The sequence below is a fragment of the Oryzias latipes genome, chromosome 6, assembly GCF_053564925.1.
Source record: "Oryzias latipes strain Hd-rR chromosome 6, Olatipes_Hd-rR_3.1".
NCBI classification, from domain to species: domain Eukaryota; kingdom Metazoa; phylum Chordata; class Actinopteri; order Beloniformes; family Adrianichthyidae; genus Oryzias; species Oryzias latipes.
The window spans coordinates 11,450,691-11,472,466 of record NC_136242.1 but is presented as its reverse complement, the minus strand read 5'-3'; the positions used below and the strand labels follow the sequence as shown (position 1 = coordinate 11,472,466).

Sequence of the window (21,776 nt, the reverse complement as noted above, 5' to 3'; positions counted from 1 at the left end):
GTTGTGTGTTACGGAGGAAGGAGAACGGTAATAAAAGAAGGTTTCCCCCAGAATAAATGCTATTGACTCTTTATTAACCCGCTCTGAAGAATCTGACAGTCAGAACGGGGAAGTGAACCCCCGGAGGAGGATCCGCCTTCGGTCCCCCATGCTTTTGACCACGGTCGGAAAAGGAAAAAAAAAATAATCACGCGAAAGGTTCAACACCACGTTCGGCCATTTCGCTGGAAATGTTTTCAAATGATAAGAGCCCTTGAGTTTGGCCTAAATAGAGCCGTCACCCCAAAAATTTAATCCAATCGGTGACCTCGGTTCCCGTCCACTGACTGGTCTCAGCAGCATCGTCCGCCATGGTTGATGTATATGTTCTTGTTCCCGCCTACTTCAGCGCAGAATGATGATGTTTGTAGCGTATCGATGACGTACGGGTCGGATACATGTAGCCTGGCCGGTCAGACGGAGGTCGCATTTCAAAAGATCGGATATGTATCGGATTCAGGACCACATACCCAAGTGGCCTGGGTCGCATTTGAAAAGATCGAATCTGTGTCGTTCAGACTGTCATTAAGGCCGCATTTACACTGCAGGTCTTGATGCTCATATCTGATTTTCTGACTATATCCGATTTTTTTTGACGACCCGCTTACATCATCTTTTAAAAGTGACCCGTATCCGATTTTTGCATTTACACTAAACAATGCTGAAACTATCAAACGCAGACGTTCTGAGGACTATGTAGCAGTATTTCCGCCTTGCGCGGACCTCTTTCGGACTTTTGTGATTGCGGTTGTCATGGAGGCAAGGCGGCGACGGAAGGAGGCGTTGCCTTGGGCGCTTCTGAGGGGATGCGCGGGGGAGTAAAAAGGAGGGCTGCTCGGCTCTCTCTGAGTTTTGAATGAAGAAGTGTTTGCAGACGTGCTGAAAGGTAACACGCTGACAGCAAAATTAGCGCACAAAAAGCACCTTAATAAGTCATGTGATCTCAGTTGCTGGTGTCCTGAGTTGACGTCACTGAGGTACGACTCGCATTTACTGGGGAATATCCGATTTGTCTGCTTACATGGCACACGCAAATGCACGTATCCGATTCGTTTCCGATTTATTTCCACATATGAGAGAGGCCTGTATCCGATCTGAGAAAAACGGAATCCATGCGCTTTTGTCCTGCTTACACGCTCACCGGTCATATCCGATCTGTGCCAAATGAGATGAAAAAATCGGAATTGGGTCACTTGAACCATGCAGTGTAATGGCGGCCTAAAAGATCAGATACAGGTCGCATAGGGGCAAAAATATCGGAATTGGGTCGTTTCAGCCTGCAGTTTGAACGTAGCCATAGGGTTCTAAAATTTTACATAAGGGCCAGGAGCAGATGTGTAGAGTGGTTTGGTAATTAACATCATAAGAGAAGTAATGTCTTATATAGAATCTTTTTTTTTTTTTAACAGAAATTTTTTCCCCTCAAAACAGTGACTTTTGTTCTCATTTTAGTGCCTATAGCATCAACCGCAAACTTAGAGAAATGCTGCGTTCATAGGGTGTAGGAATGATTAGAAAAATGACTGTCTGACTTGGAAAACCCACACAAATGTCAGAAAAAGACAAATCTTCCAACACCCCACGAATACAAAATAAATTTCTGCACCTAAGCAGAGGTCAACATATTTGTAGAGCACAATCTATCGGGAGACAATAGGAATTACAGGGAAGATAAAACATTGTTAAGGATAATCAATATAATTTAATCCACTTTGGCGAGACATATTAAATAGTTTAATGGGCGGCGTATGGACGGCAGGCCGTAGTTTGCCCGCCTTGAAGTAAAAGGACTATTTACATAACAAGATGACATTATTGTTTGCAAATGTAAGACAAGAGTGGAGCCTTCACATTCTTCCATAGAAATCTACTCTAGGATTTTTTGGAGGGGGAGGGGAGGGGTTCATGTTTGAAATTATAGAGGGAGGCTGCGAGTGACCAAAAAGCTGCTGCAAAAGCTTGTCCCACTTTCTTCAAAGAATGAAAGGCTGTTTCTGCTGCAGCTCGCCGCCGTAGGAAAAAATAGAGAGGGGAACAGAATTGATAACACTTCCCAATTACCGCCAATAAAAAGAGACTGAACTTCTTTGGGGGGAGCTTGGACATTGTGAAGCTGGTGATTTAACGTGTCTTTGTTTTAATGCCTGCTAACTGGCTGTTGGGGACTAAAATTCTTCACTTTGGAAGGCATTCAGAGCCGGCTTTTCAGTTTGAAATTGGGACATTTATTCCCAAACGGGACAGGCTTTGGTGAAGACATTTTAACATTTCAAAGAGACAAAGACTTAATGGAAGAAAGTGTTTCTTTTTATACAGTTTCATCATGGAGGAATAACTTCTATTATGCCATGGTCCGGGTGAATACTCGATTCTGATTGGCTGCTGGGTGTGCATTAAAAAGTGATATACCACAGGATAACTGCACGGAGAAAAACGAAGTTCCGGTCACCTAGCTTAAATGTTTTGTATCACTGCGCTGGCTTCTTTAAAACAACCTTTTGCTTCACATCTGGGCAAAAACAAGCGGTAAGAGGTGAACTTTCTCTCTGAACTGATGCTTTATTCAACCCATCGGAAAGATTAGCATACATCTATATTGCTTTATATCGCCGAATCTTGAGTGCAGCGGTGGTGTACGGCGTGAAACGGACTATTTGTTGCGCCTCATCAAGTAACAAATAGTCCGCTTTTTGTGAGAAAAGTGATCCAAATTGGAAAAAATGTATTGCTTTTTTTTAAGTGACCATGGTATGAGTGGGTTAATGGCCTTCGAAGTATGCATTATCACTTTTTAACACACTTCGTGGAAGCAATCGCGTCAGACGGTTCAGACTTCCGCGGCGTGCGTTAAAAAGTGATAATGCACACTTCGTCGGCCATTAACCCTTACATGCTTGTCAGACAAAGACTAACTTAAAGACCAGCTTCGATCAAAATGGTGTTTTTAGCATGCTCCTGTGGCATTTTTCCCATGATGGAGGACATAAATAAAAAATTTAAGATTTCCTTTCTGAGTAGTTTTTTATTCAAACTAGGTCTGCACAATAAACCGCAAATTTATTGTTAGTACGAAAACGAGCTTTGCAGTACGCATGTTGCAAAAGTTGTTGAAAATCTCAATAAATAGTTACCTTAAATGTGCCAAAACAATTTTATGACAGCTTGAAGTAGTTAACGAATCAAATAAATCCTTTTATGCATTTGAACAATTGGATGGACCTCTTTACATCATTGACCAATTGATGCTTGCCTCCTGTGTAGACGAGGGTCATTTGGAGTACAATTTAAGATATGTTGACTCTTACTTAAACTGTTGCAGTAAAATGGAAATAATGTTTCTGGTTGTTTTGCAATTTATTCATGTATCGAAAGTTATATCGCAATTCGCAATATTGATCACAAATATCGCATATCACAAGTTTTCCTCATATCATGCAGCCCTAATTCATGTTAGCGACAAAGTCAGAGAAGCCAGACTGAGATGGTTTGGACATGTTCAGAGGAGGGACAGTGGATATATTGGTAGAAGGATGTTGGAGATGGAGCTGCCTGGCAGGAGGGCAAGAGGACGGCCAAAGAGGAGATATATGGATGTCTTAACAGAGGACATGAAGTTGGCTAATGTTAGGGTAGAAGATGTCCATGACAGAGTGAGGTGGAAAACGATGATTCGCTGTGGCGACCCCTGATGGGAAAAGCCGAAAGAGAAAGAAGAAGATGCAGCCCTAATTCAAACCATTATGAACTGAAAAAGAGCGTAATTGTAATGTAAGAAAAACCCGCTGGGTGGGCCGCAATCTCCCTGCTCAGGTCCATTCTGATGCATCCACCTGCAGACAAATAGAACCATGTATCCTATGTCTTTGTTTTCCTCGCCTGAGCTGGAATCTGGCCCAAAACTGTATGGCTGGATAGCTCCTATATTGCTCGACATTATTGTTTCACCAGTAATGTTTGGTTGGGTGTGTGAGGGGCTGTGAGCTAGCTGGAGAGAGTGTAAACACGGAGGTAATGGTTGAAAGGAAGGGAAGGTGCGGTTGTTCTGCACCAGTGGTGCCGCCCACAAAGAGGTGAATTTCTAATGAACAACTGCTGCCATGGAGAAACTATGTCCTAGAAAAAAACATTTTTTTTTGTAAATTGTGGCAATAACAGCATGAATATGATTAAAAGACCACTGGAAACACCTTTACGATAGATCAAAAAAGGATTGGACTGGGTCTTTAAACTAGTAAATGTAAACTTATTAATCAGTAATACATCTATTCAGTAATTAAGCATTAGTTTCTGGGCTTTGGTTGATGCCTCAAATCCATTGGGCTACTCTTGAAAAAATGAGTGTAGAATATGGATTGATAGAAAATGAGGTCAGTGGAAAGTCTCTCTGTTAGCGGAGAAAGCCGGTGAGTACTGTTACAGTACGGTCAAATTAAAGCCTAACATTTTTTTTCCAATGGCTTTAAAAACAGGACTCATCACACTGTTTACACTGAAAAGGTTTTGACCCAACAGAAAAAAAATCCACGTTCAAAATCTGCTTTCCTGTTATCTCCTTTCTGGATTTGGAAATTTTCATTTTAAACCCCTTCCTGAGGGTCGGTCCCTACTTTTTAAAAGCCAAAATGCATCAGTTGGACACAGTTTACTTACTAGTTGTGTGTTCTGATACCAAAACCTACAAATTGAACTAATTTTATGGCATATTTTTAATGCCCACACAACAGAGCTGTGCAAAAACTTCCCTCAAACATACTTCCATTGACATGTATTATATAACGAGTTCCAGTTGGTGTGTGTGTGTTTTTTTTCAGGATAGATGTTAGTGTGTTGTTCTCTGTGTGTGTTCCTTTTGTGTATTTTGTAGACTCCTACACATCTGGTCATGTCTGCCTGGCCACATTGCTGGTGTTTTTCTGGAAGCCGGCAGGTTTTTGTCTCCAGGGACCTGTGCTGGCTCTTTCCCAGGCCTGGCTGCAGCCACTCTTCCACAGCCTACACAATCCCCCAAACCGTACAGGAATGCAGCCGCTGCACCATTTCCTTTTCCTCTGCCTCCATCTTTCTTTTGGATTTTGTCTTTCATATCTGCTGTTTTATGATCCAGTCAGTTGTGGTGCTTCAGTACTGTCGGCTTCGCCTCAAGGAGAAACTAACCAAATAATAGGCCATTATATTACATTAAAAAAGAGTTAAACCCTCTGTGTTTTCATAATAGATTTTCCAAAATGTGCATTTCGCCTTCAGACTGCACAGGTTACATTAATAGATTTAATCTGGAGTGTTTTCTCTCCATCATTGTATGCAGAGCAATATAATGAGTGTTTATTACCTGCTACCCTGCTCTGTAAATGACAACTAATTATTCATTGGAAACCAGACTGCAGTAACAGCTGAGACTGATCCAGCGGACGTGCCCACTACCTAGCTAGTGACATGTAAAAATGGGTCAGGTTTTGGTTTAGATTAGGAAACTTGAAATTGACTTTTCTGCATGGAGGAACTTGAGGCTTTTTCTCAAGAGACTCGAATCCTGACTTAGACATGAGGTTTAAAACTTGTGGCCAATGTTTTTTCCTTCTGGAAAAGAGATGTCAGTGCAGACATGTGTGTAGCTCGGCTGTTAGAGTTAATATGACTTTTGCCCTATGCTTGGTTGGGACTCCGGCTCTGCGCACTCTCTGTTCCTTTCGCCCCTCAATTGGGGGGCTGCCAGGGTGGGACCCACCTCCGTCCCCATGGTGGGGAATGGGGATCTAGTACACATAGGAGTGGTTGCTCCGGGGCATCTTTCTTTATAGGGGCCCCTGGAGGACTAGTCTAGCCAGACAGCTAGGCTGTCTAGTGCAGGCTCTGTGGGGTGGGGTGGGGGTGGGAGGGGTCTTCCTGCCTTCAATGTGATCAAGCACACGGCAGGAAACACACCACTCATTCAACTCACCTGCTCATTCACTGTGTACGAACACTAGCATGGTGGATTTCCTTTTTTATTTAATTTAATATGCATATCCTATGTATGCCTGTCTTTGTGCACCAGGAAATACCAGTCAGTATGATGTGTGAAATAAGTCCTCTATAAATACTTTAAATCTGTTTACTTAATACTTGTTAGTAGTTTTGTGGATACTGTGGGATGGTGTAAGTTTGTGTATGAGCATCAACACTTGTAATTTACCTATGACACTCATCCTATCCCATGACTTTGTATTATCATCTGCCCCCCCACCCCCTACCTCTCGTCTTCTCCGAGCGGCTAAAACTCAACAAATAAAGTTCAGCTTCAGTTACAAAAAGGGTTCATATTAACACCCTCCATTTATTAAACAACCAGTCTGTAAAGGCGAAACAGAAACATGTCTATCACAAGAGGCACTGCAATGTATCTGTTCATTTGCTGGACAGGAAAAAAAAAAACTACACGAAAGTGTTGAATCTCAGCTGCTTTTCTCTGTTTCAGAATCAGTTGGTTTGCATGGATTGAATTTTGTATTTCATTTATTCATTTGCGTATTTACACCAATATTTGCATAGTTGCGTAATTGCGTAAACACTTCACTCCAGTTTATCAGCAGAAAGCGGTTTTTATTTGCGTCATAATCAGTCAGTTTATGTTAACAGTCGAAGAATTTCGGTAATTTAAAGGACGTCAACACTGGAGCTAAAGCGCTAGTGTTAAAGGCTTAAGAACTTTTTCTGAACCTTTTCAGGAGCTTAAAAAGAAATTCTGTCCCTGAACAGTAGATAACGTAGGCGCCAGCTCCAAGCAAGAGTTCCTGACTCGGAGGTGGTGGGTTCAAGTTTACATTCTGGTCATACCTATTACTTTAGAAAGGGACCAAGTGCGTCCCTGCTCCTTAAGAGATGGTCCCGACCTTTGGCTGTGACTGCATGGTTCAATGCTGAAAACATAACTTGCCTAGTTGGGACAACGATTCAAACGTATTCAAATGTCTTAGGGGAAGGGGGACTCTTTAAGTTTTTTCTCAAAAATATCTTGTAGAATAAGTTAAAAAAGAAAAAAGGAAAAAAAAGCCTGGTGTCTGGAAAAATTCTGTTAGAAGACCCTGAGGCCAAACTTTTTGACACCAGCGGTGTCAAGTTCATTACTAATTTTCTTTCTGCAGCCATGAGCAGTTGCGTTGTCCACAGTCCTGTAGATTTTTAAACTTTGAATTTTTTGTGCAGATGCAAAAACAAGAAGATATTTCAATATGTTCATCATTCTTTTTGCCCAGGTCTGCTGGAAACGTTTCTTTTTAGCAAGGAATTTCTCGAAGGTGGATTCAAAAGCAGTTTGTTTGTTTTCAGAGGGTTTTTTCTTTTTACAATAAAGTTTATGAACCGTTGTTTTTGTCCATTATTGTTTATTTCAGAACATTTGGGCATTTTATTTCTAAAGCAAAAGACAGATGACATGCAGCAATTATGTCAATTTCTTTATTTACACAAGTCTTTTCATAAATGTCATGACTCTTAAAAATGGAAGCACTAAATTCAGTTTTAGAAAAACATACAATTAAACATAAAATGGGCCAAAAGTGCAGCAATTTCAGGTCCAGTAGTTCATACACAAATGTGTGCTGTTCTTGCTATGTCGGCTGCTCTATTATTTAAGCCGGCTGCAACAAAGCAGCTGAAATCCTACATCCCACTTCCTTAAGGCTTTAGCTTTCAGCCTCAATTATTCGTCTTTTGTGTAAGCTCTGTTAGCCTTTGAGAGGATGTACTGTGTGTTGAAAGTGAAACTTTGCCGTCAACATTCCTGTTTTCCCTGAAGTAAAATGATTGCCCCTTTGTAGAGAGAGAGTGTACTGGATTGGGATATTGAGTGAATTAGCCTAAGCTTTTTACCTCAAGTTCTCCTTATTGAGTTTGCCATCAAAAACTGTATCTGCTGCACACTAGTATTTTTGATCAAACAAGCCAATCAGCTTTGCATTTAAGTTTGTCAGAAATGTTTTTAAGGTATTTTTAAAAATATGGCTGGCTATGGTGCAGAGGTAGGGCAGTTGACATTTGATTAGGGGATTGCAGATAAGGTTCCCGCCTTGCCCGGCCATGTGCCAGAGTGTCTTTAGGCAGCAGTGTGTGAATGTGCGTGTGTGCATGGGTTAAAAGGGCTGTGACTGTAAAGCACTTTGGCTTATTTATATATATTAAAATATATATATATATATATATATATATATATATATATATATATATATATATATATATATATATATATATATATATATATATATATATTAGGGCTGCACGATATGAGGAAAACTTGCGATATGCAATATTAGTGATCAATATTGCGATAACGATAAATATGCGGTAAATAAACAAAAACATCATTCCCATTTCATTGCAACAGTTTAAAAATTATACTCCAAATGACCCTCATCGACATGGGGGACAAACGTCAGGGTGGCTAACCCTGGTCCTCAAGAGCCTCAACCCTGTCTGTTTTCCAATTCTCCCTAAACTGCTCGATAATGATAACCAAAATCAGGTGTGTTCAGTCAATCAGGATGTGAAATCACTTGAGTCAGCCAATCAACAGCAAGCTGGTTAAGGAGAGCTGGAAAACAGGCAGGGTTGAGGCTCTTCAGGACCAGGGTTAACATAATAGGCCTCCATCTGATTGGTCAACAATGGGAAGGCGTCGATCTGATTGGTCAAAGCATAAAGGGATTTATTTGATTCGTTAAATGCTTTAAGCTGCTAGAAGATTGTTTTAACACATTTTGGGTTTGCGATTTATTGCGATATTCGCCGTCTTTTGCGATATGCATATTGCAGAGCTGGATATTGCGATAACGATAAATTTGCGGTATATTGTGCAGGCCTAATATATATATATATATATATAATATTTTTTTTGCCCCCCGCAGCCTGAGTCCCATTAATAGGCAAATTCCAAGAGGGCTTTAAGTTAAGTAGAAAAGTGCTACATACAGTGGTGGACAAAATTGTTGGTACCCCTCAGTTAAAGAAAGAAAGTCCACAATGCTCACTGAAATGACGTGAAACGTTCAAAAGCAACAATAAATTAAAATTTATTGAAACTTAAATAATTAAAATCAGCCATTAATTTTGAGTTGTTGATTAACAGAAATATTTAAAAAAACAAACTAATAAAATAGGGCTGGACAAAAATGATGGTACCTCCATAAAAGACTGAGAACTAATTGCCCAGGGGGTCATGATGAACTCAGGTATGTCCTTTCATTGACATCACAGCTGTTTTCAAACCCATAATCAAGTCAGTCTGTCAATTTAAAAGGTTGACAAATAGTCACGTTGCTGTTTGGTGAAAAGGTGTGTCCCACACTGAACATGGACAGCAGAAAGCCAAGGAGAGAACTGTCCCAGGACATTAGGAACAAAATTATAGACAAACATAAAGGTAAAGGCTATAAAACCATCTCTAAGCAGCTTGAAGTTCCTGTGATGACAGTGGCACATATTATTCAGAAGTTTAAGACCCACGGGACAGTAGCCGACCTCCCTGGACGTGGCCGGAAGAGGAAAATTGATGACAAATTGAGGAGACGGATAGTTGGAACTGTATCCAAAGAGCCCAGAACAACCTCCAAAGACATTAAAGGTAAACTTCTAGATAAAGGTACATCAGTGTCAGATCGCACCAGTCGTCGTTGTTTGAACCAGAGTGGACTTCATGGGAGACGACCAAGGAGGACATCACTGTTGAGACTGGAATTTGCAAAAATGCATGTTGACAAGCCACAAAGCTTCTGGGAAAATGTCCTTTGGACAGATGAGAAAAAACTGGAGCTTTTTGGTAAGGCACATCAGCTCTATGTTCATAGACTCAAACATGAAGCACACAACCAAAAGAACACTGTCCCTACTGTGAAACATGGAGGAGGCTCAGTTCTGTTTTGGGGCTGCTTTGTTGCATCTGCCACAGGGTGTCTTGAAGTTGTGCAAGATAAAATGAAATCTCAAGATTATCAAGGCATTCTGGATAGAAATGTGCTGCCTAGTGTCAGAAAGCTTGGTCTCAGTCGCAGGTCATGGGTCTTCCAACAGGACAACGATCCAAAACACACAGCTAAAAAACCCCAAGAATGGCTAAGAGAAAAGCCTTGGACAATTCTGAAGTGGCCTTCCATGAGCCCAGATCTGAATCCCATTGAACATCTGTGGAAGGAGCTGAAACATGCCATTTGGAGAAGACACCCGTCAAACCTGAGACAACTGGAGCAGTTTGCTCATGAGGAGTGGGCCAAAATACCTGTCAACAGGTGCAGAAGGCTCATTGACAAATACAGAAACCGTTTAATTGCAGCGATTGCCTCAAAAGGTTTTGCAACAATTAATAAATTTTTTGTTACTTTTGAACATTTCACGTCATTTCAGTGAGCATTGTGGACTTTCTTTGACTGAGGGGTACCAACAATTTTGTCCACCACTGTATATGTAATTTACCAATATAACTTGATTAGCCGTTTTGTTTTTCTTTGTTGTTTGCAGCCAATTGTTTAGCTAAACACAGACTTCCTGTTTTACATTCGACCAAAGGCAATATTCATTGAGGGCTTTACTGTGCCTGTCATGGGATCCAGGTTTTGAGTAGCTACTATGATCTCCTTACTGGATCTGTTTACCAAATAAACTTGTTTGTTTCTTTGAAGGTAAAAACTGAAAGTTGATAGTGTTAAGGGGGGCTTTCTCCATCTTGCATACCAACCCTAGTTGATTTTCAAAGTCAACAAAAAACCTGTCTGGTTGCCTTGTTGCTCACACTGTAAAAAATATTTTTTATACATGATTACATTCTCCTGCATCAGATGTTCCCACCACTTAGATTATCTTGTCAAACCTTATTGAGTCACTCCACACCCTTCTCAGCCATACTTTCTTCCACACGTGTGTCCTCTACAATCAGGATCAGCTTTAAGCATGTGGAGGATGATGTGGAAAAGAGCTCCGGGAGAGATGGCGCTTCACTTTGACTCTAACGGAAAAGAGGCTGAACACACCTTGACATCTTTAAAGTTTGTCCTGGACGGCTACCATAATGTTTCATCTTCTTCAGGGTCAGTACATTCCCAGCTTGTCAGTCCACTGAACTAGAACTGATGGGACACAGACAGACAATAGGAGCCTTGGGTAGAGGATGAATAAAGGAGAAAAAACATTCACAGTTTGGATGTGAAAAAGCTTGGTTTTCTAGACTCGTCCTCTAATCCAATGCTATTTTATTATCGCTAAGTTGTTTCCTCTATTAGAAAGGATTTTTCTTTCTAGCAAATGATAGGAAAATAGAGAATTTACAAGCGGTATACAAAGCAATGTGCAGCATTATACCCACAGTGTGGAGAAATTTTGCCTTATTATAAAAATGTTGCTGCAGTTCATCATTGGAACAATTTTTGTGCTTAGATCAGGTTTTTCCACAATCAACATTCAGTCTGCAGTAGTGCTGGGTTGATACATTTTTTGACTCTATCCAAGTTTAATAGATCAATAATCAATACATTAAAGTAGAAGATCTTGATCTTTTATGCCTTTCCTTTTCCGGTGACCTAACGCATTCCATCAGTAAAGCCAAAATCCGCTAGCTTGATGCTAGCATATGATGGAATTTTCCATGGGCCTTATGCTTACGCTTGGTCGACCCAAACATACAGTGCTGACTAAATGAACAGCTTTATATACTCACAGGCATGGATAACCTATAAAAAAAATTGTTGAGGTTCGATTTTAGTCAGAAATGGCTAATTTAAATTTGTTTTTTGTCATGTTTTATAGCGTCAAATAAGATTCTTTTTCATCCAGGTGACGTCTGACAGTTGAGTCATGGTGCCAGGGCATATGGTCTTCTTTCTTGAAACGTTTTTCCACACTTTCAGAATCAGATTTATTGGACAGGTATGGTTTATATACAAGGAATTTAGCTTTGGTGTCTTGTGCTCTTGTGCAACCAAGCAAGGTATAGAATAGGTGTGAAAGGGTAAAGACAAAAAAGATATATAATAATAATTCAAGAATCTACTTCAAAGAGTTAAAAAAACATTTTAGGTAGAAATACTTAAATTGCATTTGCTTAATAACTTTTCTGCCTGGACAATACTATTGTCTCCTGCAAGATGGTGTTTTATAATAATGGCTTTTGGAGAATGAAATTATTAGGTCATAGTAGAAGTCTGACTCACTATTAGGTGTGATATTGATATGACCTGTGAGTCAGCCTGGAAGTCTGGCACGTCAGATCCTGTACAGTCAGAGGTTACAGTATAAACACTCCACCCAGGGTAAGGCACAATGAAGCAGGAACTTCTAAATGACCCTTTGCTGACCACATAGCTAAGGGTGAGAGATTTATCCTCTTTCATTGCTTAAGCTATGTCCCAGCAGGAAGTGCTGCCTGTAATTTATACGTTATTTTAAACTGGTCAGCGCTGCAACACAAAGGCACTGTTCTCTGTGGTAGACTTCCAAAGCTGTATGGACAACCACACAAACAACCCGAGTCGTCATCGGCCGAAGCAGGGAAACCACAATGTCTGATATCTTGCCTTGTGTTCTGCTGATATAAGAAGACAAATTATGTATGGAATTACACAAAGCGTGAACAGTAGTTGACTTACCTCTTTAACACCGGAGATGTTACTGGTTACACCCAAATAAAACACGCTCTTTGACCGACTGTAACTCTTCGACCGTTTTTGTAATTAACATGAATCAGCCTATTCTGGCACAGAGACAAGTGGCTTTTCATATCAGCTTTGAACCGATATGCAACACATGACTAATTAAAAATATTACATGACTGCTTGTTTCTGCTTCAGAATCCACTGGAATTACATTAATTGCGTTATCAGTTGAAGAATTACGGTAGTCGAAAAAGTATCGACACTGGAGCTAAAGTCTGGTTTATAAAGAGTTAAAATTTAACTCTGGTGCAAAAAGAATGTGTTTCATCTAAGGTGTGACATTCAGTGACTCCTGCAAGGTACCACCATCCTCCATGAAGTTTTGTTTTAATTCTTCAATGCTAAAACTCTCCTACGCTAAAAGATTCTACAGAAAAACCTTCTATGCCAGGGGTCGGCAACCTTTTTTACTCAAAGAGCCATTTGGGACCGCCCCTAATAAAAAAGAAAGCACCTGGAGCCACAACCCGTTTTGATATCATCATATATATTATGCATGTATATATTATTCAAGGGTGCTCATTACGTCGATCGCGATCGACCGGTCGATCTTCAATGACATGAGTGTAGATCGCGGGCCAGAAAAGATTATATAAAAAAAAAGTACTTCTTTAAAATCCACCAGCCAATCAAAATCCTCACTGAGAAGTACGGGACTTGATTGACATGTAGATTGGCCAATCGGACATCGTCTGAAGCATACGTCGCTGCAAATGCACATTGTGTTCTTTAAAGGATGATACCGCGGCCGCATGTGGGAGGAGCTACTGGTTGTGGTCTGATCGCTGCTGCATGGAGGAATGTGTTAATCAATGCATGGTAGACACTGAGAATGTGGAGAGATCAGGTTTATTATTTTGAAGAGTTCTACTTGGAAATCATGTTTCCATGTTTGGGTTTATAAAATCATCCCAGAGAAAGTCTCTGCTTCAACTCCTGCAGGGAAAGCTGCGTCTCAATCTGACGCCCGTGTTTGCATCTCTCTGACAGAGTTTGAAGCCAAAGCCCCTCCTCTGCCTCTTTACCTGCTTTTCCTCTCTACCTGTTCACCTGTTCACATCCTCTGCAGCTGAGATTTGTTTCCCCCGCGCTCCGCTCCAGCGCCGCACAAGGATGAAAGAGCCGGACTCAGGTTATAGCGGGGATAGAGCGGGTTAAGCAAATGAATGAAAGAAGGCGGCCCGCTGAAGAAATATTCAATATTGTACACATGATATTATTAGTCTGAACTTTCTTTTATTTAGAAAAATCTTTTATTTTATCAGTCCAGTACGACAAAAAACATCAAAAAAAGCTGTGTTGGGCGGTTTTTGGCTGGGTCTAGCGGTTTTCAGATGACTTTTCGGCTGGAAAACTGTGACTCTGTCTGGCAACGCTGGCGCGAACTCTCAGTCTGTCATCAGCGAGTTGGTCTCTGCCTCACGGCACGTCAAGTTCCCGGCAGAAGATCGGAGTGTTTATTGAAACCGCCCCGCGTGTCTCCTCCTGCTATCAGCTCTGCAGGTCTCGCCGGATAAATACGAGCTCATTACGAAGCTGTTTTTTACGTGGCTCGTGCGGAGCCATCAGCGCCTTTGAAATGCCATAAAAATGAACAAACTAAAATAAAATTTAATTATTATAAAATACTCATTATTTTCCAAAGTCACAGGGAGCCACAAGAGATGGATGAAAGAGCCACATGTGGCTCCGGAGCCATGGGTTGCCGACCCCTGTTCTATACGCTAATACCTTTAATGCTAAGGTCTACAGTAAAAAATTCTTCATAAACGTGTACGCTAAAATGTTCTACCCTAAAATATTCTACAATTAAGAACCCTACTCAAAACTTTCTAAAGGTTCCACCCTAAACTGTTCTACTCTAAAACATTCTATCCTAAAATATTCTAAACTAAAATGTTCTTCCCTAAAAGGCTATGGACTCAAATGTTCTACCCCTAAAGATCCCATGCCTAAAACGTTCAACCCTAAACGGTTATACACTAAACCATTCTACACTAAAAGGTTTTACTCTAACTGGTTTATGCTACAAGGTATTACCATATAAAGGTTCTACGCTGAAGGGTTCTACCCTAAATGGTTCTACGCTAAAAGGCTTCACCCACAATAGTTCTACACGAAAATTTTCTACACTAAAACGGTCCTACATTAAACTGTTCTATACTAAAAGGTTTTATCCTGAAAGGCTCTGTCCAGTGGTGACATTAAAATACATATCTCCATAACCCTGGACAGTCCTTAACTATAAGCAATCATGTTTGGTAAGGTTTATATAAAACCCTAACTACATATGTCACAGATATACTTAACAGCCAAGCTTATTGGATTTTTTTTTTTAAGTGGTAGCTCTAAAAGCGTCAGAAGTTTAGAAGCTTTGACTGCCCTGAAAACACTCCTGAAAGCAGTCCAAATCAGAAAATACTCTGCAAACTTTCAGGAGGCCTAGATCATTTTAATGTGAAAAACTCAACTGTTAGTGAACAGATTTCAGTGTAAGGGGAAGTAAATGACTATGACCAATACGCCCACAAAAGCCTAAAAACAGGCTCTTGTGGTTTTCTGACAAAAATCCACAAACAACAAAGAATTCACACAGAAGAAAAATGCCTCACAAACCCAAAAAGGATCAAAAGAAGAGACAATAAAAAAAGACCAAAAAGGATGGATGTCTTAGTCTCTGTGGTTGCCCTGGCTGGCGCAGCAGTGGTTGGTCATTCGAGATTCATTGTTGGATCTTGATCTGTGACCATGACCATGAGCTGATTGCCTCTAACACCATCTGGTTTTGTGCCAGGTGAGAGAAATGTTATAACACCTGCTGCTTGGTGCCAAATAGCACCTGGTAACAGTGGTAACAGTGAGTCAGGCCTTTATTTACTGAAACTACTCTAGGGAGACTTACACATCAAACATCAATAGGAGGTAGAGGGTATGTCATTAGAAAAAAGTTAATAACTGATGAGCATTTTGTCCTCCAATGAGGTTTTTAAAATAATAAAATAAAAAAGTCATATAAGCTTTGTACATCCTTGCATGTTGCAATAACATGAAAACATTTCTAAATGACCTTAACAATATATGCAAAAGCCTCATTTCAGAGCATTTTGGAGAAAAAATCAAAAGGAGACTGTGAGGTTTTTTGAAGTGCATTTGTTTACATCTGTTTATCATTAATGTTTTCCACTTGAAAGTTCAACCCTGCAACCAAACCGAATTAGAGTATTTACAGACAAAACCAGGAATCTTCCTCAGCTTATGGATTTATTGAGACAGTTGTTCCCACGTGCCAGAAGCTGCTCTGCTCTGCCTGATTCGTGGTGACTGATTCTCAGATGTTTTTATATTTAGAAAATACCAGTCTTACTACGATTGTGTCACTTTATTTTGCTTTACTCATCCATCACACCTTAAAAGCTAAAGTTACCATCCTGTTGTTAGCATCCACTTTGACGTCTTCATCTTCATCACAAAGCCTGAGTTTTAACCAGCCGCAAACATGTTACAGAGAATTTAGGTTCAATCAAAAAAAGTTGCCAACCTCCTGAAGATGTTTCTGATCTGAGGAAACTTGTAGAAGGAAGGCAGCTGTTAAAAAAACTTTAGCACAAAAAATGCTTCTGTGTTAAAAATAAATATGCAACTAATCAGGATTTATATCTAAAAACAAAATATGAAAAAAAAATTTGGTCTGAAGGTGATCTGAGCCCAAGTTGAGTTCTCAATGTTATAATGGCATTCTATGGAAAAAAACAAAACAAAACTGTAAAGTCGCTTTTATTGAATTTTTAGAAATCAGAAACTTCTCCAAACAACAATTTTCCTTCACCGAATCCTCGTCATCTGCAATAAATAAACTTTTGATGTTTTCAAATTTTTCTTAAACTAAATTTTGTGTAGTAGTATTTTAATGTGATTCTTTTTTTTTTCTTTTTTTTTTTTTCCAGAAACTGGAAGCTAAAAAATATTAAACGCCAACTTCACCCCCATTCAGACCGGTCCGTGAAAATATCGTATGACATTAAACCGGTCAGCAGCCTGAAAATGGTCGGGGACCATTGCTTTATTCCACAAATGGTTACGTAAAAAAAAATGTTTACTTAAAAGAGTTTGGAAACTTCATCTTCTTGCAATGATTTTTTCAAATGAAACTAATCATTTTAAATGAATGTGTCTGGCTGTTTTCCCATCTTATTGCACTTTGTGGATTTTTTTCTTTAGGTCATCATGAAATGACCACAAGAGAATTATTTTTAAAATTCAAAATACACTTCTTTTGCTAAGTATTTTGTAAATTATTTATCTTCATACTAATTATACAGAAATTTAACCCCACCTTTCTCATTCATATTTTAGCTTACTTTACCAAACTATCACTTGTTTTATTTGGGACCTTTTGAGCCAAATAAAGAAGTAACCAAAACTAGATTCATCTTTCACCCTGTGCTTATGTTATCGACTAAAGTGCTTTAGGGCTGTTTAGAGCAACTATGTGCCTTTGAAATTTGAGCCAAGCTTATGATGGATAAAATCCACTCATGTTTGCAACATAACAACACTTAAGTTGTACATTTCTTTTTAAATTATAGAGATAATAGAGATCAAAATGGTTTTTCAGTGATACTGCATGTACTGACACCTGTTCAAGGAAATAAAAACATGAAATAAAGCTAAATAATTGTTTTTCTTATCCTCTTTTTACAATAACCTACATTTTTAACCAAAAACTGTGCTGGTGATGTCTAAATGGCATTAATTCCATGCTTTCATTACTGTTTACTATCATACAGGACATGTCTTCTACTTTTATAACTTCTGTCACTAGCCTTAAAGGTCTTTCTTAACCACCGTCTTTGTCTGCAAAGAATCAGAAACCTATTATTGTGTTAAGAGGATGAGTGCTCACTGGCTGATTACCTAAACAGGGGAATTTTAACAGGGATTACCAGGCGAAGTTTGCCACCTAATGGTGGCTCTGCAACACTGCTTTTTTCAGTCATTGCCTCTCCTTCATACATATTCTGTTTTTCTGCCATGCTTCGACATGTTTACCTTGATTTTATTACAAGTGTAACAATATAAAAGAATTTATCCTTTGTAAATTTTTAGAAAGGGTAATTAAATAGTATTTTGAAGTAATGGTTCATTATAAATAGCTGGTTTCTAAAATGTAAGCTTTCTTTTTCTTTTTTTTTTAGGTCAACCTTTCTTTGGCGATTTGGAGTGGAGAGCCGTTTTTGCCCTTTCTTCTGCAGTACCCTTCTGTGTCGTGTAGCTACATGGAGGGTTTTCCTGTCCTGACCTAGCAGGCTGCCACACAGACCAGCAGCCATGTCAGCCTGCAGCACCTTCACTGAGCATGTGTGGAAACCGGGCGAGTGCAAGAACTGTTTTAAACCCAAGAGTCTGCACTGTCTGGCTCAGACTGGCGGGGGCAAGCCACCTTCTGAACAGAGGCTTCAATCAAATCAGCCCCAAAGTCCACCCCCTTGTGGGACCAAAGCTAACCCTAATCTTAACTCCAGCTCCCATAGGGCTGGAAGCGGAACTGCACGCTCAGCAAACTTCCGTCCACCGGTGGCCAAGAAACCAACCATTGCAGTTAAGCCCACCATGATGGTGCACAACTCCTCACCTGGGCTGGATTCAGATGGGAACCTACAGCAACCACCAAATGTATTAAAACAAAGCAAAACATCAGCTGTTTCTGTACATAATCGCAACGGGCTAGTGTGTAGGAGGCCCGGTGAAGCAAACAACAACAACGAAGGTGAAGACTGCACAGACGAATTTGATGGTTATGGACAAATGAGCCCAAGAACGCCCAGTGGAAATAACAACAGTGGACTGACAGATGTCCTTAAGGAAATCGCCGGTTTAGGCTCTAGCCCCACTTACTTATCTGGATCCAAGGACTTATTTTGGGGACGAATCAGCAGTTCATATAGAAGGTCTTTGGAGAGAGGTCTGCCGGCCTCCAGCTGTCTGGCCATTGGAAGCAGCGTTAGCGGAGGAACATCTCAAAAGCGTGTATCTCTAAGTGAAAGTGCAAAGGTCATTAGTACAGAGGGAGGTCGCTTCTGCTACCCAGAGTTTTCCAGTGAAGATGAATATGATGAGGATGAAGACGATGAAGATACTGAGAAAAATGACAATGAACACGAGAGCTGGGATGAAAGCGACGAAGAGTTACTCGCCATGGAGATCCGTATGCGAGGCCAACCACGATTCGCAAATTTCCGCGCTGCAACTTTGTCCCCAGTTCCCTTTGCTGCAGGGAAAAAATGGAATACTGTCCCACTCCGTAACCGCTCCCTGCAAAGGATTTGTGCTGTGGATTATGATGACAGCTACGATGAGATCTTAAATGCTTATCCCTCTGTGAACTCCAACGGAGGTATACTTCCTTATGGACCTTGTGAAACTCATAACAGTACATTTTTGTCAAATTCAGAGTCCACTACATCTCCAGAGTCTTCATCGTCCCTTCCAGAGGATTCACAAACAACCTCTAGCAGTGGGAGCAGTGCCAACTGTGTCCTCAAGAATGGAATCAATTCACCCACATCTTCTAATGCGCCTATCCTCTGTACTTCTCCTGCAAACCCAGAGGCTGTCATCGTTGCAACAAGCCCACTTAAAGTTTCTGAAACACACAAAGCTGTCCTTGCCATTAGGTTAGAGGATCAGGATGGCAGGGAGCGCATGCCAATGCCCCAAGCTCTTCCAGGTCAACCAGTTACTATAAGTTTTAGTCCCACAGAGGAACAAGCTAAACCATATCGTGTAGTTAACTTGGAAAAATCAATGATATGCAAGCCATACACTGTAGTAGATGTGTCGGCATCTATGGCTAATAAAGATGAACCGACTACCGATTCTTCGCTGCAATCAAGAAACCTTTCAAAGCCTTCCAGCCCAGTATTATTCTGCAGCACTCCTGTAAGCCTACTGCCTTCTCCAAAGTCTCCTGTTTCCTCATCTACCTCTATAATTCCAACATCACCTGCACCTATTGTTCCATCTCCCCAAAAGAAGACCGGCATAATACGCTACCAGGAGGTGTGGACATCAAGCACGAGTCCTCGCCAAAAGATCCCTAGAGTCGATCTGGTGACTGGCAATAATTCTGGCCCTTCTGTTACAACACAGTTTTGCAGTCACAAGTCAGCTCCCACCTCTCCCATTGCCGGATTGTCCTCCTCCCGAACAGTGCCTGTAAAATCCCCTAATTTATCAGAGATTAAGTTCAACAGTTTCAATAACGCAGGCATGCCTCCTTTTCCTATCATCATTCGAGATGAGCCGGCCTATGCCCGCAGCTCCAAGAATGCTGTCAAGGTTCCAATAGTTATCAATCCAAGTGCATATGACAACCTTGCTGTGTACAAGAGCTTCTTGGGACTCCATGGCGAGCTGGCACAGGCGAAAGGGGTCGGTGGCCGGGTGACCAGCCACACCTATGAGGAAATTGGATCCTCTGAGAGTGTCCAGTCCTCTTCAACAGAACGATCTCTCTCTGGTAGAGGCACATCAGCATCAGAGCGAGCATCTTTCGAGGAGCCAAAATATGCACCTGACATGATATCAAAAGCATCAAATCTGCAATCTAGAACCACTACAGAGTCTAACACTGTAATGAGCTCCACGACTGGGCCCTTATCTCTCACTACTTCGACAAATACTCTTGTTACTCTTACAGCAGATCGTACTAAATCCAGCCCGACTGTTACCATCACAACAGGTACGACAGGTAGAGATGCTGCTAGCATTAAGGAAGATGATAAAGACCCATCTTTTTCTACTAGAACAGTAGGAAGCCACAGAGAGGAGGCCAGTGCTGTGCTGTCACAGATTGTGGCCTCCATCCAGCCTCCAAAATCCCCTCCTGAGTTACCCTCTACATATGATAATTCTTCCACGTCTGATGAACTATACGCTCTCCCACCTGACGCAATTAAGGAGACCCTTAATCAGCCTAAGACTCTCTTTTCCTCCACTGATGGTTGCCTCTCCAAACCGAAGGACAATCCTTCAAAAGTTTTATCCAAATCCCAGAGTGCCTCTGCTGCAGTTCCCCTCTCCTGCCCCCGATCAGAGCCTAATGCCCCCTTTCCTCCTCCAAGATCTACATCTTCTCCCTACCATGCCTCCAACATACTGCAGAGACACTTCAGTAACTGGACTAAGGGCGTTGCTTCTAGTTCTCCAGTGCGACCCATTGAAGGGGAAGCAAACCCTCGTGGAGAAGGAAAGCATGTCCCAACAGAAAGCTCCAAACCCAAACGCTGGATCTCCTTCAAGAGTTTTTTCCGTCGACGTAAAGATGAAGATGAGCAGAAGGAGAAAACTGAAAAGGACAAGAAGGGCAAACTGCTTGGACTTGACGGTACCATCATCCATGTGCTTCCACCACCACCTGCTCAGCACCAAAACTGGTTCACTGAGGCCAAACCAGAGGACCCCAGTCAGAAGTCAACCATTATTTTCACATATAAACCAGATGCTGGCAGTAGCTTCACTGAAGGAGAAGGACAACTACAAGTAGAGGGAAGCATGGGCAATGACCTGCTAACACAAGATGGGGGTGACAAACCAAAATCTTTGGGTTCAGAACAGATGCAGTCTTCAGAAACTGTTGGAGGAGACTTCATCAGCAAGAACCTCAGGTATTTACAGATTTTACTTACTTTATTTATTCCAATAACAAATGTATTAACATAGGACATTAACCCTTTAACAACAAAGCTTTAGCTCTAGTGTTGAAATTCTTTCTAATGTTATTCTTCAGCTATTTACGTAATTGACATGCTTCCAGCAGATTCTGTCGCTAAGTAAAATGGCTTTGTGCCGTCATGCAGCACTTTACATTAGTAATATGTTGCATGTCGCCGCAAAGCTAATAGGAAAAGCTGCTTTTCTCCACGTCAGAATCAACTGATTCACATAAACGGTTGAAGAGTTATGGTATGTAAAACTGTATGTGTTGTTCAGGTGTTGCGGCAGCATCCCTGGTGTCAAAGGGTTGATGCTGGGGTATCATTCACATTTTTTTTTCAAGGAAATGAA

At 40.9% G+C, this 21,776-nt stretch overlaps 1 protein-coding gene across 3 annotated transcripts in view; it reads left to right on the top strand.

The window, feature by feature from the left end:
* Nucleotides 1–21,776, top strand: part of peak1 (pseudopodium-enriched atypical kinase 1) — a 101,772-nt gene that overhangs the window by 59,647 nt on the left and 20,349 nt on the right. For 2 of the 3 annotated variants that reach the window (XM_023955628.2, XM_023955627.2), the window contains exon 4: nt 17,906–21,376. In XM_023955628.2, coding sequence (XP_023811396.1) covers nt 18,039–21,376 — 3,338 coding nt within the window. In that variant the 5' untranslated portion in view covers nt 17,906–18,038. Of the gene's footprint in view, nt 1–10,939; nt 11,091–17,905; nt 21,377–21,776 lie in introns of all 3 variants that reach the window. The other variant, XM_078948477.1, reaches the window with a different exon arrangement.